The sequence below is a fragment of the Peromyscus californicus genome, unplaced genomic scaffold (assembly GCF_007827085.1).
Source record: "Peromyscus californicus insignis strain IS unplaced genomic scaffold, ASM782708v3 Scaffold_12__1_contigs__length_115047231, whole genome shotgun sequence".
NCBI classification, from domain to species: Eukaryota; Metazoa; Chordata; class Mammalia; order Rodentia; family Cricetidae; genus Peromyscus; species Peromyscus californicus.
The window spans coordinates 67433657-67446947 of record NW_026294413.1 but is presented as its reverse complement, the minus strand read 5'-3'; the positions used below and the strand labels follow the sequence as shown (position 1 = coordinate 67446947).

The following is a 13291-nucleotide window of genomic DNA, read 5'->3' as shown; positions in this document are numbered from 1 at the left end:
CTTTCATTAGACCTAGTTATTTTAAAAACTCATTGCTATAAGACAGGTTTGTTTTTGTTTCTGTTTGTTGTTGTTTGTTTGCTTGTTTGGGATTGTTTGTTTTTAGGAAATTACAGTTGCTCACATTTTATGGTTCTTTCCTAGCCATGTTTTAATAATGTGCTTTAAATATGGATTCTTGACAGGTTGTCCAGAGCTAGTCTTTGTAAGCCATGTAATACATCCTTGCCACTTCTATGTGCGGAAATATTCACAAATAAAAGATGCAACAGTATTGGAGAAGAAGATGAAGCAAGTTTGTAATAAGAACTTGCACCTTGATCCTTCAGACATTTTGGAGCTAGGTAAAGATTCCTCCAAATTATACTATCAAGTTTGTTTTAAATACTGTAATATTTGACCGACCTACATAGACTTGCTAAAAGATTTTTTTAATATTCACATAAAAGTTTTAGAGTTATTTAACATAAATTATTTGGTAAGTTAGCTAAATATTAAAATCAAATCTTGACACATGTTTAGAGTATAACAACTCCATTATAAAGTGAGTTGCTTTTTAAATTACAGATCTATGACAGTTTCTCTAGACCTCTTCAGAATATAGGACTGTTAAGAGAGTGGGTTCCAGCTTACCTTGTTTCTCCTACCTCACTATGGCTTGAACTAGACTTGCAGCCTCTCTCTGTTCTGTTGGGATAGACAAGAAGTTAACCCTTTCCTATCCACCATCCAGACCATAGCCAATGTTCTATAACGAGACAGGTTAACAAGAGAGAAGAAGAAGAAATATAGTAATGTACATAGGAGCTATAAGAAGGCTAGAGGATTGAAGTTTAACCACTTCTTAGAGAGAACCAAGGTGAAAGAGAAGGAAGCCCGAGCCAGGAGTAAATTATTGCAAATACATGCAAATAAAGCCCTTCAGGAGATCTCTGAGAGCTGACCTCAGAACAGACGGAAAGCCTATCTACACTATTTAATGACTTTTTACTGTCTTCTTTTTTCTGATGATTAATCTTTTCTGTCTTTCTGAACATTGCTATGGAGTTTAAGACAATCCTAGTATTTTGGAAGTTCTCTTAGATAAAGAAACTTTAGGGAGGCAGACTTTATTTTTTGCTTGAGGGAAAACCTAGGGAAGGTTAGAGAGGCCTTGGTCCTGGCAGTTTGTGTTGCTTCGTCTGTTAAAATGACACATTTGACATACCATTTTCTGAGCCTCACACCTCAGTTTCCTACAATAAAAGAACCAACTCCATGTCGGGTGTAGTGGGGAACACCTTCAATCCCAGCACTCAGGAGGTAGAAGCAGGCAGATCTCTGTGAGAGTTCAAGGCCAGCCTGGTCTACATAGTGAGTTCCAGGACAGCTAGAGATACATAGTAAGACCCTTTCTCCAGAAAACAAACAAAACAAAAAAACCGCAGGGCGGTGGTGGTGCATGCCTTTAATCCCAGCACTCGGGAGGCAGAGCCAGGCGGATCTCTGTGAGTTCGAGGCCAGCCTGGTCTACAGAGTGGGTTCCAGGACTACACAGAGAAACCCTGTCTCAAAAAAACTGAAGAAAAAAAAAGGAAAGAAAGAAAAAGAAAAAATACAACTCCATAGGATTATTGTCGAGATCAAGTGGTTTCGAACACAAAAGGATGAAAACATTGACAGCTCATAGGATACATTCATTTTCAGGCCTCTTTCTTAATCGTTTTTCATAGACAGTAGTTTGAACTAAGTCCTTAGTTTACCCTCCCCTTCTCTGAATCACACTGCTAATGAGTGTTAATTAATTTTGGAATTTCATATTCATTGTATTTTAATTCTAACTTGCTTTTACCGAGAGAAAGTAGTATATCATGTAAGTCAATATATTCATAGGTGTATGTGTGAGGGAATAGTGAGCTAGTGATTTGTGAAAGGCCTTCCTTTAGCTTTTTGATGGCAAGACAATCTCATTTGACTGTGCTAATAATAGTTTGTAAAACAAAGCTCCTCACTAAGTAACAACTTGTACTTTGTATTTTTAGCCCCTCAATTAGCCTATGAGTTTCTGTAGTAAAGAAACTGCCACAGTACGTTACCTTTTATTCTCATAGCACTTGGCAGTACCGTATGATTTAATAAATCAATGAATTAAGACTTCTCAGTTGGAAAACTAAGACACATATTTGTAAGTTAGAGCTTTACTTAATGTCTTTTTTTTTCATAAACGCTAATGATTTGTCTCTCCTATTATTAGGTGCAAGAATATTTGTCAACAGTATTGAGAACAGAATGTGGTGTCGAGGAATTATCACTGAAATAATTCCAACAAAAACTAAAAATATTAGAAAACCATGTAATCCAACCAAATTCTCAGTCTGTGAAATTTCACTAATACAGATATTCATGGTAGATTTTGGAAATTCTGAAGTCCTGATCATCACAGGGTATGAATCTTTGTGATTATTTTATGTTTGTGGCCTGCTTAGAAACATTTATGGGAAAGAGAATTAAAGGAAAGAAAGAAGTTAGTAACAGTAAAAGACTTATCATCGTTCACTTCCAAGGCTTCTGTTTTATTATTTTGCTGTATATTTGTCTTACAAAGTAAGTTAAATATTGTCCTTTATCAGTATTATTAGAAAAGGAACTTGAAAAAGAACTTTTTATGTGCTCTAGATGCATATCTTATGTTGTCGCAGAGCAGAGGATAATATACTGATGCTTCTAAATAAAGTATTAATAGTTAGCTATAAGCGATTGGCTAAATTTTTAATCTTACTGCTATAAATTCATTAAGGGATGTTTAAGAGTGATGCTGTCTAACTTATTATAGGTATTCAAAACTCTTTTCCTAGGTCTTAGGGAAAGAAATTGAAATGGTTTTGTAGTGAGAACCACTACTGTCTATAGCATGGCTACTTTATTTAATGCTCACAATTTTATAAATATGAATATATATGTATATACATGTATATGAGAAGATGAGCCATTATTCTCTTTAAGTTTAAATTGAATAAATTCAAATAAAGGTAGTCAAGATTTAATTCTATGTAATAGAATAGTTTCTGTTTAATAATTAAATAATAATAAAATTATTAATAAAAAGTATTACTTTAGAATATAAATTCTGCAAGATTTAACTTCAGGTAGTTATCCTTAGAAGTACACACCTTGTAAAGGAGAAAAGATGTTCAAAGATTGAAACTTTTTTTTGTTTTGTTTTGTTTTGGTTTGGTTTTTTTTGTTTTGTTTTGTTTTTTGAGACAGGGTTTCTCTGTGTAGCTTTGCGCCGTTCCTGGATCTCGCTCTGTAGACCAGGCTGGCCTCGAACTCACAAAGATCCGCCTGCCTCTGCCTCCCGAGTGCTGGGATTAAAGGCGTGCACCACCACTGCCCGGCTGAAACATTTTTTATTTATCTTTCTTTTTGGTTTTTTTTTTGAGACGGTTTCTCTATGTAGTTTTGATGGCTGTCCTGGATCTTGCTCTGTAGATCAGGCTGGTCCTGAACTCACAGAGATCCACCTGCATCTGCCTCCCAAGTGCTGGGATTGAAGAAGGCAGGCATAACCACCACCTGGCTATTTATCTTTCCTGAGACAGGGTCTTATGACATAGCACGGGCGGCTGGCCTGGAACTCACTTTATAGACCTAGGTTGGCCTCAGACCAGCAGAGATTCATCTGCCTCTGCTTCTACCACCTGTGTACTGAGATTAAAAAGTGTGTATGACCAACCATGCCCAGTGGAACATTATTCTCAATATTACTTCTTCCCAGAGTTGGTGACACACATATGCGACCAGAGCATGTTGGTGAACAACATATTACACTAAGTGACTTCTGTCTGCTTCTACGGAAGTCTGAACCATATAGTGAAGAACTGCTGAAAGATGTCCCACCTTTAGCACACCTGTGCTCCTTGAAAGACATCGTTCCATACAATTCAGTAAGTGGGATGGAAAGTGATTCTCCTGAAAAGGCTGTTGGAGTTTTAGTTGTGTTGCTGAGCTAGTCTGAAAGAACCAGTTAATCTTGACAAACACATTCTGCTTACGAACTATTAGTGCTATGATCCTCAGCTTCCATAGCTGAAAATATTTTAATGAAATTTTGAGTTCAAGAAAGTTCATGTGAACATAATGAAATATCCAAGTTAAACACTACATTTTAGAGTCAATTTTGTAGGAAGAAATCAGTTAGGAAATGGGACACTGTATATTTCTAGACATTTCCCCCTCTTTCTCTGTATTTTATTTATGAGTCGCATAGCATTCTGTTTGGAATTATTTATGAATCTTTTCCCCTAAGAAATCCTAGGAGATTGGAACTGTATATAAAAGTATCTGTGTGGCAGTTCTTCTGTTATAAGGTCTATGAAAGCAGAAGTCTGTGCCTTGGTTCATCATTGTATTCCCAACACATAGCAGCTCCTCTTCTACTTCATAGTGGGTATTCAACAGTTGTGAGCAGAGTAAATGAGTGAATGATCTTTGGTTTTTCAAGATAGGGCTTTTCACTGTAGCCCTAGCCATCTTAGAACTCGCTGTATATCCCAGGCTAGCCTTAAACTCAGCAATCCTCCTGCCTCTGCCTCCCAAGTGTTAGGATTAAAGGCATGCATCACCACAGCCCAGCTTTGAATTTTTTTTTTAAAGTAAAATGAGGCTAGAAAGATGACTCAGCAGTTGAAAGCACCTGCAGAGGACCAGAGTTCAGTTTCCAGCAACACATCAGACAACTGTTTTGTTGTTGTTGTTTTTTGTTTTGTTTTTTGTTTTGTTTTGTTTTGTTTGAGATAGGATTTCATGTGGCCCATACTGGCCTCAAATTCCTACATAACCACGATGCCCTTAAAATTCCAGTCTTCCTGCCTCTGCCTTCTGAGTGCTGAGATTATGGAGTTGTCCTAGCTTGATCCCTGTTGCTGTAGTAAAACACTGGCCAAAAGCAGCTTGGGGCAGAAAGGGTTTATTTGACTTGTACTTCCAGCTCAGAACCATGGAGGATGCCCATGCTGTTTGCTTACTGGTTTGCTTGCAGGTTCATGATTAGCTAACTCTATTAAACAGCCCAGCACCACCTGCCTGGGGATGGTGCTGCCCACAGTGGGTGGGCCCTCCTGCATTAATTAAAAATCAAGACAGTCTTTAACAGACGTGTCCTCAGACCAATCTGATTTAGGTAACCTGAACTGAAGTTTCTCCTCTCTTATGACTCTAAGGTATATCAAGGTGACAAGACTAGTCAGGATAACAGTTCTTATTAATAAAATCAAACCTGAGCCAGGTATTGGGTTAAACACTGGAAGATCAGAGAGACAGAACAAGCCACAGCTAACCTCACCTGGCCAACTTCTCAGCTGGTCCTGTTTCCTCAGACTGGAAGCTTCTGTGTCCTCATCCCAATGGCTCTCAGCTGAACTGCTGCTAGAAGCCTGAATGCTTAACCAGCCAAATGCTTAACCAGGCAAATGCCTACCAGCCAAATGCCTCTAGTTTCTGGTCTCCACGCCTTATATATCTTTCTGTTCTTGCCATCACTCCCTGGGATTAAAGGCTGGCTTTCTGGGATTAAAGGTGTGAGTCACTATGCTTGGCTGTATCCTTGAATAGATGGATTTCTGCCTCTGGAATGCTAGGATTAAAGGCGTGTGCTACCACTGCCTAACTTCTATGTTTAATATTGTGGTTGTTCTGTCTCTGACCCCAGTTAAGTTTATTAGCATGCACAATATTTTGGGGAATACAATACCACAATGGCCAGACTTGGTTAATGTAGTACTGGGTTTTGTTTTCGCTGGGCAAGTACACTGCCAACTGAGCTACATCCCTAGTCATCAGGTTTTCTTTGTTTAGTTGAGGGGGTCCCTGCAGGTGTCATACACTGAAGAGAACCACCTAAAGAAATAGGAATGAAAACCTGGTGCAGACTGATTTCACCCTGGATCAAACTTAAGGGAGTCTAATGTCAGATGGTTTATTCCCAAAGTGTTTAAGCCCAGTATAGTTTGGAAAAAAGTTTCCTGGATTAATACAATCCCCATTACACAAGGAAGCATAATTACATCGAAACTCAACTCAGGGTACAGATCATTTCCTCCAAGAAGATGGGTTCTAGAGAAAAGCTACCTGTACCACCTTAAGGGCCTAAAGGTCTGGTCTGGTCTCAGCATACAGATAGTGTAGAGGTTATGTGGGCTATTAGCCATCTCTGGTCCTGGTTGTGGGAGCTTGGAGAGCCTCTGTCTAGCAGGGTCATTTAGATTACTAGTCACCTCCAGTCCTGGCTGTAGAAGCTTGATATGGCCTGGCCCTACAGATAACACAGATGACCAGGCAATTAGTTTCCAATTCTCAGCTTTCTGGATGGAAAAACAGGTTTTTCATTTTTTCCTATTGGAAAGACAATCCTGTGTGCTTAACATTTCTGGTTTCTCTGGAGATTTGTGGGCACAAAGACCTTTGTGCTATGCTACCAACATTTAGTGTCCATTATTTAGTCTCTGTTATGCTGTTACAGTACTGTGGTCTTAAATTCAGAATTCAGAATTATCTTTTGAAGTTTTGTAATTTAAGTGGAAAATTTATATTCAATATATCTTAAAGTCATTATAATTTTCATTAATATTTTTGTAGATGTATTTATTTTATATTATATTTATTAATATTTTGCCTCCATATATATAAGTGTGTGCCTGGTGCCTATGAAGGCACCAGACTCCCCTGGAACTAGAGTTACAGATGGTTATGACCCACCAGGTGGGTGCTGGGAACCAAACCCCAGTTGCAAGAGTAGCAAGTACTCCAAACCACTAAGCCATTTCTCCAGCCCCCAATTTTCATTACTATTCTAAAGTGACTTACAAACTTATAACCATCTTAAGGTTGTATCTGTAGATCATCGTATATCTATATTGTACATATATAGATTGCTTTTGGTTTACAGCCTCAGCTGTTTCCTAAATGCTTATGATTGGTTCAGTGCCTTTACTAAGTTGCAGGTGGGCTGGTACAAAGCTATATCCAACACTAACATTAGATCTAACTGTAATTACTAACTACTTTGGAATTTATTTTCTCCCATAGAGTGAAGGCTGGGAAAAGGAGGCAAAAGTAGAATTTTTGAAAATGGTAAATAACAAGGCTGTTTTAATGAAAGTTTTTGGAGAAGAAGATGATGTGCTTATTGTAGATCTGCAGAAACCACCAACAAATAAAATCAGCAGTGATATGCCTGTGTCTCTCAGAGATGCGTTGGTTTTTATGGAACTAGCAAGGTAAGTAACTTGTTAAAACTTAAATATTCTTCAAGATTGAAGTTGTATGGGCTTGAGAGATGGCTCAGCAGTTAGGAGCACTAGCTGCTCTTATAGAATACACAGTTTGGTTCCCAGCACCCACAAGGCAGTTCACAATTTACTGTAACCCTAGTTCCAATGCTGCCTCCTACTCTCCTTAGACAACACATTCATGTTCGGTACATATACATACCTGCAGGCAGAAGACTCAGAAACATAAAAGTAAACCTTTTTTTAAGATTATAGCTATAAATAGGAAAAGAAAGGTTTTAAAAATAAGGGAATCTGGCCTAGGCATGTAGCTCACTTGTTAGAATGTCTGCCTAGCATGCACAAAGCCCTGGGTTCAATCCCTAGCACCCTATGAACCAGGCGCGGAGGCACATTCTGATAGCCCTAGTACTCAGGAGGGAAGGCAGGAAGATCAGAAACATAAGGTCATCCTTAGCTACATAGCAAGTTCAAAGCCAGGATTGGCTACTGTGAGCCTCTGTCTCAAACAGTGATGATGATAAAAATCATAGGCTCATGCTGGAGAGATGGCTCAGTGGTTAAGAGTATGTGCTGTTTTTACAGAGGATCTGATTCAGTTCCAGGCACTCACATGGTGGCACGTAACCATCTGTAACAACAGTTCCAGGGGATCTGATTCTTTCTTCTGGTCTCTGAGGGAAACCAGGCATGCATGTGGTATACATACATGCTTACAGATAAAACATACACATAAAATCAGTCTAAAAAATTTATTGTGGGCTCTAAACTGAACTTCAGTGGTTTCAAAACATTGCTATCATGTTATCTAAGTATAGTTATTTGTGAAAATTGCACTTAGTTTGGTTTAAGAAATTAGAGAAATTAAGGCAACTTAAAATAGAGACTGAGGGGGTTGGGGATTTAGCCCAGTGGTAGAATGCTTGCCTAGCAAACACAAGGCCCTGGGTTCGATCCCCAGCTCAAAAAAAAAAAAAATAGAGACTGAGGAAGTGGCTCAGTAGGTAAAAGTACTTGCCACACCAACTTGAGGACTGAGTTCTAATCTCCAGACCCACATAAAACACCTCTGCACACACAGCACAAGATGGAATCTCAGTGCTCCTATGGAGAGATGAGAGAGAGGAAGGCAGAGGCAGGAGAAGCTCTGGAAACTCATGAGCCAGCTAGCCCATCCTGTACAGCAGAAGAATGGAGATGTCATGTCAAACAAGGTGGAAAGCTAAGACCTATACCTGAAGTTGTTCTCCGCGCTCCACATATGTATTGTGAACGCCCTCATTTTTACACGTACCTTACACGCACACAAATAAAGTAAATAAAAACTAGAAGATATGGAGGTTGGGGATTTAGCTCAGTGGTAGAGCGCTTGCCTAGCAAGCACAAGGCCCTGGGTTCGGTCCTCAGCTCCGGGAAAAAAAATAGAAAATATGTATAGATACTAAACATATTTTGAGTTTTGTTAACTTTATAAGAAGCTATTAGAGTTCCAAGAATTGTAATTTAGCTGTTCCTGACTTAAATCATTTAGCCTTTGGGATGGGTTCATGACCACTAATCTATACTTAATGTCTGGATCTAACATAGATACTTAGCATTTCCTTTTTCTGTTTGTTTCACATAAACCAAAATTAAGGTGACTTAAGTAACTATGGAGACAGCAGAAGATTCTAATTCTCTATCCTGTGGGACTAGGTAACTCCAGAAATGGCCCACATAGGTTTCCTTTAGAAAAATAGAGATATAGAAACTGGAAAAGACCACAGAGATTCAGCTGTCCACACCTGAGCACCACCACAGTCCACAGCAATCATTGAAATGCCTTTGACAAGTTCCAGCTCCAAAATGCCCATACAAATCTGAGGCTTTTTTATTGAGCTCCTGTTCATCCTGGCTGAATAAGTGGAAACCATGCCAAGAAATACGTTAGAAGAGAGACATTGAAAATGGTATACTTTTGGTAAATAAGTCAGTGTTGGTACAAGCCAAAAACCTTTATCAGAATGGCTTTGCTTATTATGCTTTTAATTAGGTTTAGGTCACAATCACCAAGAAGTCACAGTGAAAAAAATACAACTTTATGCTATCATCCACCCATTTTGCCTGAAGAGATGACAGAAGTTTCAGTCATGGTTTGCCATATAAATAGCCCTACTGACTTTTACCTTCAGTTTGTAAGTATATGTATATATTCTTTTAAGAGTTTTGGGTTTTTTGTTTGTTTTCAGAGCTGAGGACCTAACCGGGGGCCTTACACTTGCTAGACAAGTGCTCTACCACTGAGCTAAATCCTCAACCCTTTGGATTTTTAAATAGAAATATTTAACAGGAGTGAATAAAAATTAATTAAATCTCATAGTAATATCTGGACTTCTGGCTCTCAGTCCTCCTGTTCCCACTTCCACAATAGTCCCTGAGCCTTTAGTATAGGGATTGTGTTGTAGGTATCTTATCAATTGAAATGATGTTTAAAAAAACCATGGGAAAATATATTACTTTGTTATTTTACACACACACACACACACACACACACACACACACACACACACACACACACACACACACACACACACACACCCTTGAATGAAGTTATACCACTTGGGGTGAAAATACTCCCCTAAGAGCCACAAATTATCTTAACAAAGACTCCAATGACAGGCAGGGGAAACCCCCTTGGAGTTGTTGGTCAGGACTATAGGAAGACCTGTCTCAAAAAAAATATATATATAGGGCTTGTGAATTTACCGCATCCTTAAATAAAATAGGTTTCTTTTATTAAAGTAGGCTATTTTGTATGGTCTGAAAGTATTGTTTCTAAAGTTTCTATGCTTCTCTTTCCCCTAGTCAAGAGTATTTAATTAGTTCTCCAAATGCCAGTTATTAATGTTAAGAAAATTTGTTGGGCTGGAGAGATGGCTCAGAGGTTAAGAGCACTGACTGCTCTTCCAGAGGTCCTGAGTTCAATTCCCAGCACCCACATGGTAGCTCACAACCATCTTTAATGAGATCTGGCGCCCTCTTCTATGTACATAATAAATAAATAAAACTTTAAAAAAAAGAAAAAGAAAATTTGTTTGTTTCTTTGAGACAAAATCTTGCTATTTGTCCTTGGCCTGCTTGGAACTCAGTATACAGACCAGGCTGGCCTCAAACTCATAGATCTGCCTGCCTCTGCCTCTTGAGTGCTGGGGTTACCAGTGTGGACCAGTCCTATTGCATTTTGATTTAAGAGAGAATTACCAGTTTATTTTAAAACTGCTAGATAAATTATAAGGAAGTAGATATTTGTGGCATCAAAGCTATCAGACTAATTAGTGAGCACAAGAAAAGTAATATTCCTGTCTGATGAGAAAAGTCAGAATCATGGTCACAGTTACCACATAAATTTTAGCATACTAGTAGTGAATTGTAAGTATTACATCTTCCAGTGCATTGCAGCATTAGTGTACAAAATCACCAGTAAAAATTAAGCAAAAAAGGTTTGGCTGAAATCTATCAAACCTTTGGATATAATAGTCACTTTGGGGAAAATACAGTGGGTATAGTGTACTCAATAGCATAAGAAGAATGCTAACAAGATGGCTCCTTGGATAAAAAAGAAAAAAAAAACTTGCTGCCAAGTCTTACAACCTGAGATTGGTCTGGGAACCCATATGGTAGGAGAGAATTACTTTTGCAAGTTGTTTAACCTTCACAGGGATGGTGTAATACATGTACTCACACATACATAAATGTGATTTTAAAAACATTTAATAGTATAAGGATGTAACCTCATTGTGATAGTTTGAATATAATTGCCCCCATAATCTCATAGGGAGTAGCACTATTAGGAGTTTGTTGAAGCGGGTATGGTCTTGTCACAGTGGGGGCAGGCTTTGAAGTTTCCTATGCTCGGAATACCACCCTGAGAGTCAGTTGACTTCCTATTGCCTGCAAGATGGTAGGACTCTCAGCTACTCCAGCACCACATCTGCCTGCATGTCATCATGCTCCCTCCCATGATGATAATGGACTGAACCTTTGAACTGTAAGTGAACCACCTCAATTAAATGTTTTCTTTAGAAGAATTGCTGTGGTCATGGTGTCTCTTCACACCAATAGAAACTCTAACTAAGACACATATAAACCTAGAAGGTGGAAAATTCTGCAGAAAGGGAGGCTTTGGTTTGTTTTTTGTTTTTTTGTTTTTTGATGGTCCAAGTGTGGAGGTCAGAGGACAACTTGTCAGAGTTGGTCCTCTCCTCCCACCATGTGGAGCACAGAAAACTAGGTTGTCAGACTTGGCAGTAAGCACCTTTGCTGGCCAAGGTATTTCATTGGCCCAGAAGAGGTTAGTTTTTTTAATTTATTTTTATTATTTTAATTTTATGTGTGCAGGGTGTGCTTATAAGTGCAAGTGGTGGGAGAGGCCAGAGGCTATGGATCCTCCTGAATCTGGAATTTCAGGTGGTTGTGAGCCACCTGACATAGTTGCTGGAACTTGGGTCCTCCACAAGAGCAGCATGCACTCTTAACCAGTGAACCATCTCTCCAGCCCCCACCCTGGAAAAGTTATTCTTAAAAGAGAGCTGTGCTAGCTTATAGAGTTAGCTTATGAATTCCAGAGATAACTGCCAGAAACATTATATAATCTTCGATTGCATAATCATTCAGATCATTTAGAGAAAACTAAATATGACCTAGAAACATTAGTGGAAAGGAACATTTACTGAAGCAAACTGAGAATTAATAGAAAAATGCTGCTCACTAAATTATGCATACAGTGAGCTGGAGAGATGTGCAGTGGTTAAGAGCACTGGCGGGTTTTTTGTTTTGTTTTTTTCAGAGGACCAAGGTTCAGTTTCCAGCACCCACATGGTGGCTCACAAACATCTATAATGCCAATTCCAGGAGTATCTAGTGCCCTCTTCTGGTTCCCATGGGCATCATGTATGCATGTGATGTACAGACATACACATAAAATAAAAATCTTTAAATTTTATGTACTGTATGACTTAGTTTTGCTAAAAACAAAAGTTTAGAGTATATATGCATGTACACAGACATGTCTAGTAAGTTACCTTGCTGAATGGAATTTTAGTTTTGTTATGTCTACATATACTAATTTTATCTGATTCTGAAATAGTCTCAAAAATAAGTTACATAATGCCTGATTGGTAGATCTATATCTAATGCCAGGTTTAGTGTTTATGAATTTCTGAGCAATGCCTATAATAAATTCAACATTTGAGTTTCCATTTTCTATGAAGCTACAGTGCCATATCCCTTTCTTCCTCAGATGGAGAACCTGGACTTTTTATCTCTTTTAAAGACAATTGAGGAATTCTATAAAGGTGAAGATGGAGAAAATCTGGAAATCCTTTGTCCAGTCCAGGATCAAGCCTGTGTAGCAAAATTTGAAGATGGAATTTGGTATCGTGCAAAAGTCATTGGTAGGAAAGTGCATATTGTTTCCACAAGGAAATGTTGTATGACAGAGCTGGCATCATCTGAACTGTTAGAAAGTAAACCATGGAGGCAGTGTTATCTTTTCTTACCATGTGTTCTGTTATATGTCTTTAGAAGGCAGTGGTAACATTAGGAGGTGAATCTCTGGCTACTAGAATTTGATTTACTTGATTAGGAATTAATCATCAGGAACTGACTAGAAAACCAGTAGATGATGCAGAGCAGCAGAAATCCATTCTTGAAAGTTGGCTGCCTCTACCTTCATCTGTTTCTTGCTGTTTTCTTTTGTTTGTTTGTTTGCTTGTTTGTTAAGGTACAAATCTCTTAGCTTCTTTTCTGAATTACTGTATTCCTCTTTCCTAGAGAATTGATTTATTATTTAATTTTTCCTTTCTTTCTGTACATTTTCTACATTCTCAAGTAATTGAATTTAGCTCACAAGTAATAGAATTAGAGCCCGGCATCATGGCTCACACTAGCACTTAGGAGGCAGAAGCAGGACAATCACTTCAAAGTCGTCCTCAGCTACATAGCAAGTTCGAGGCTAACCTGAACTATATGACTGTATATCATGT

The 13291-nt window shown here is 38.5% G+C and overlaps 1 protein-coding gene across 1 annotated transcript in view; it reads left to right on the top strand.

Moving 5' to 3' along the window:
- Rnf17 (ring finger protein 17) overlaps positions 1–13291 on the top strand; it is a 123806-nt gene that overhangs the window by 58308 nt on the left and 52207 nt on the right. Inside the window, 6 exon segments of the mRNA XM_052733126.1 lie at positions 186–344; positions 2234–2423; positions 3758–3926; positions 7066–7256; positions 9301–9442; positions 12547–12700. Coding sequence (XP_052589086.1) covers positions 186–344; positions 2234–2423; positions 3758–3926; positions 7066–7256; positions 9301–9442; positions 12547–12700 — 1005 coding nt within the window.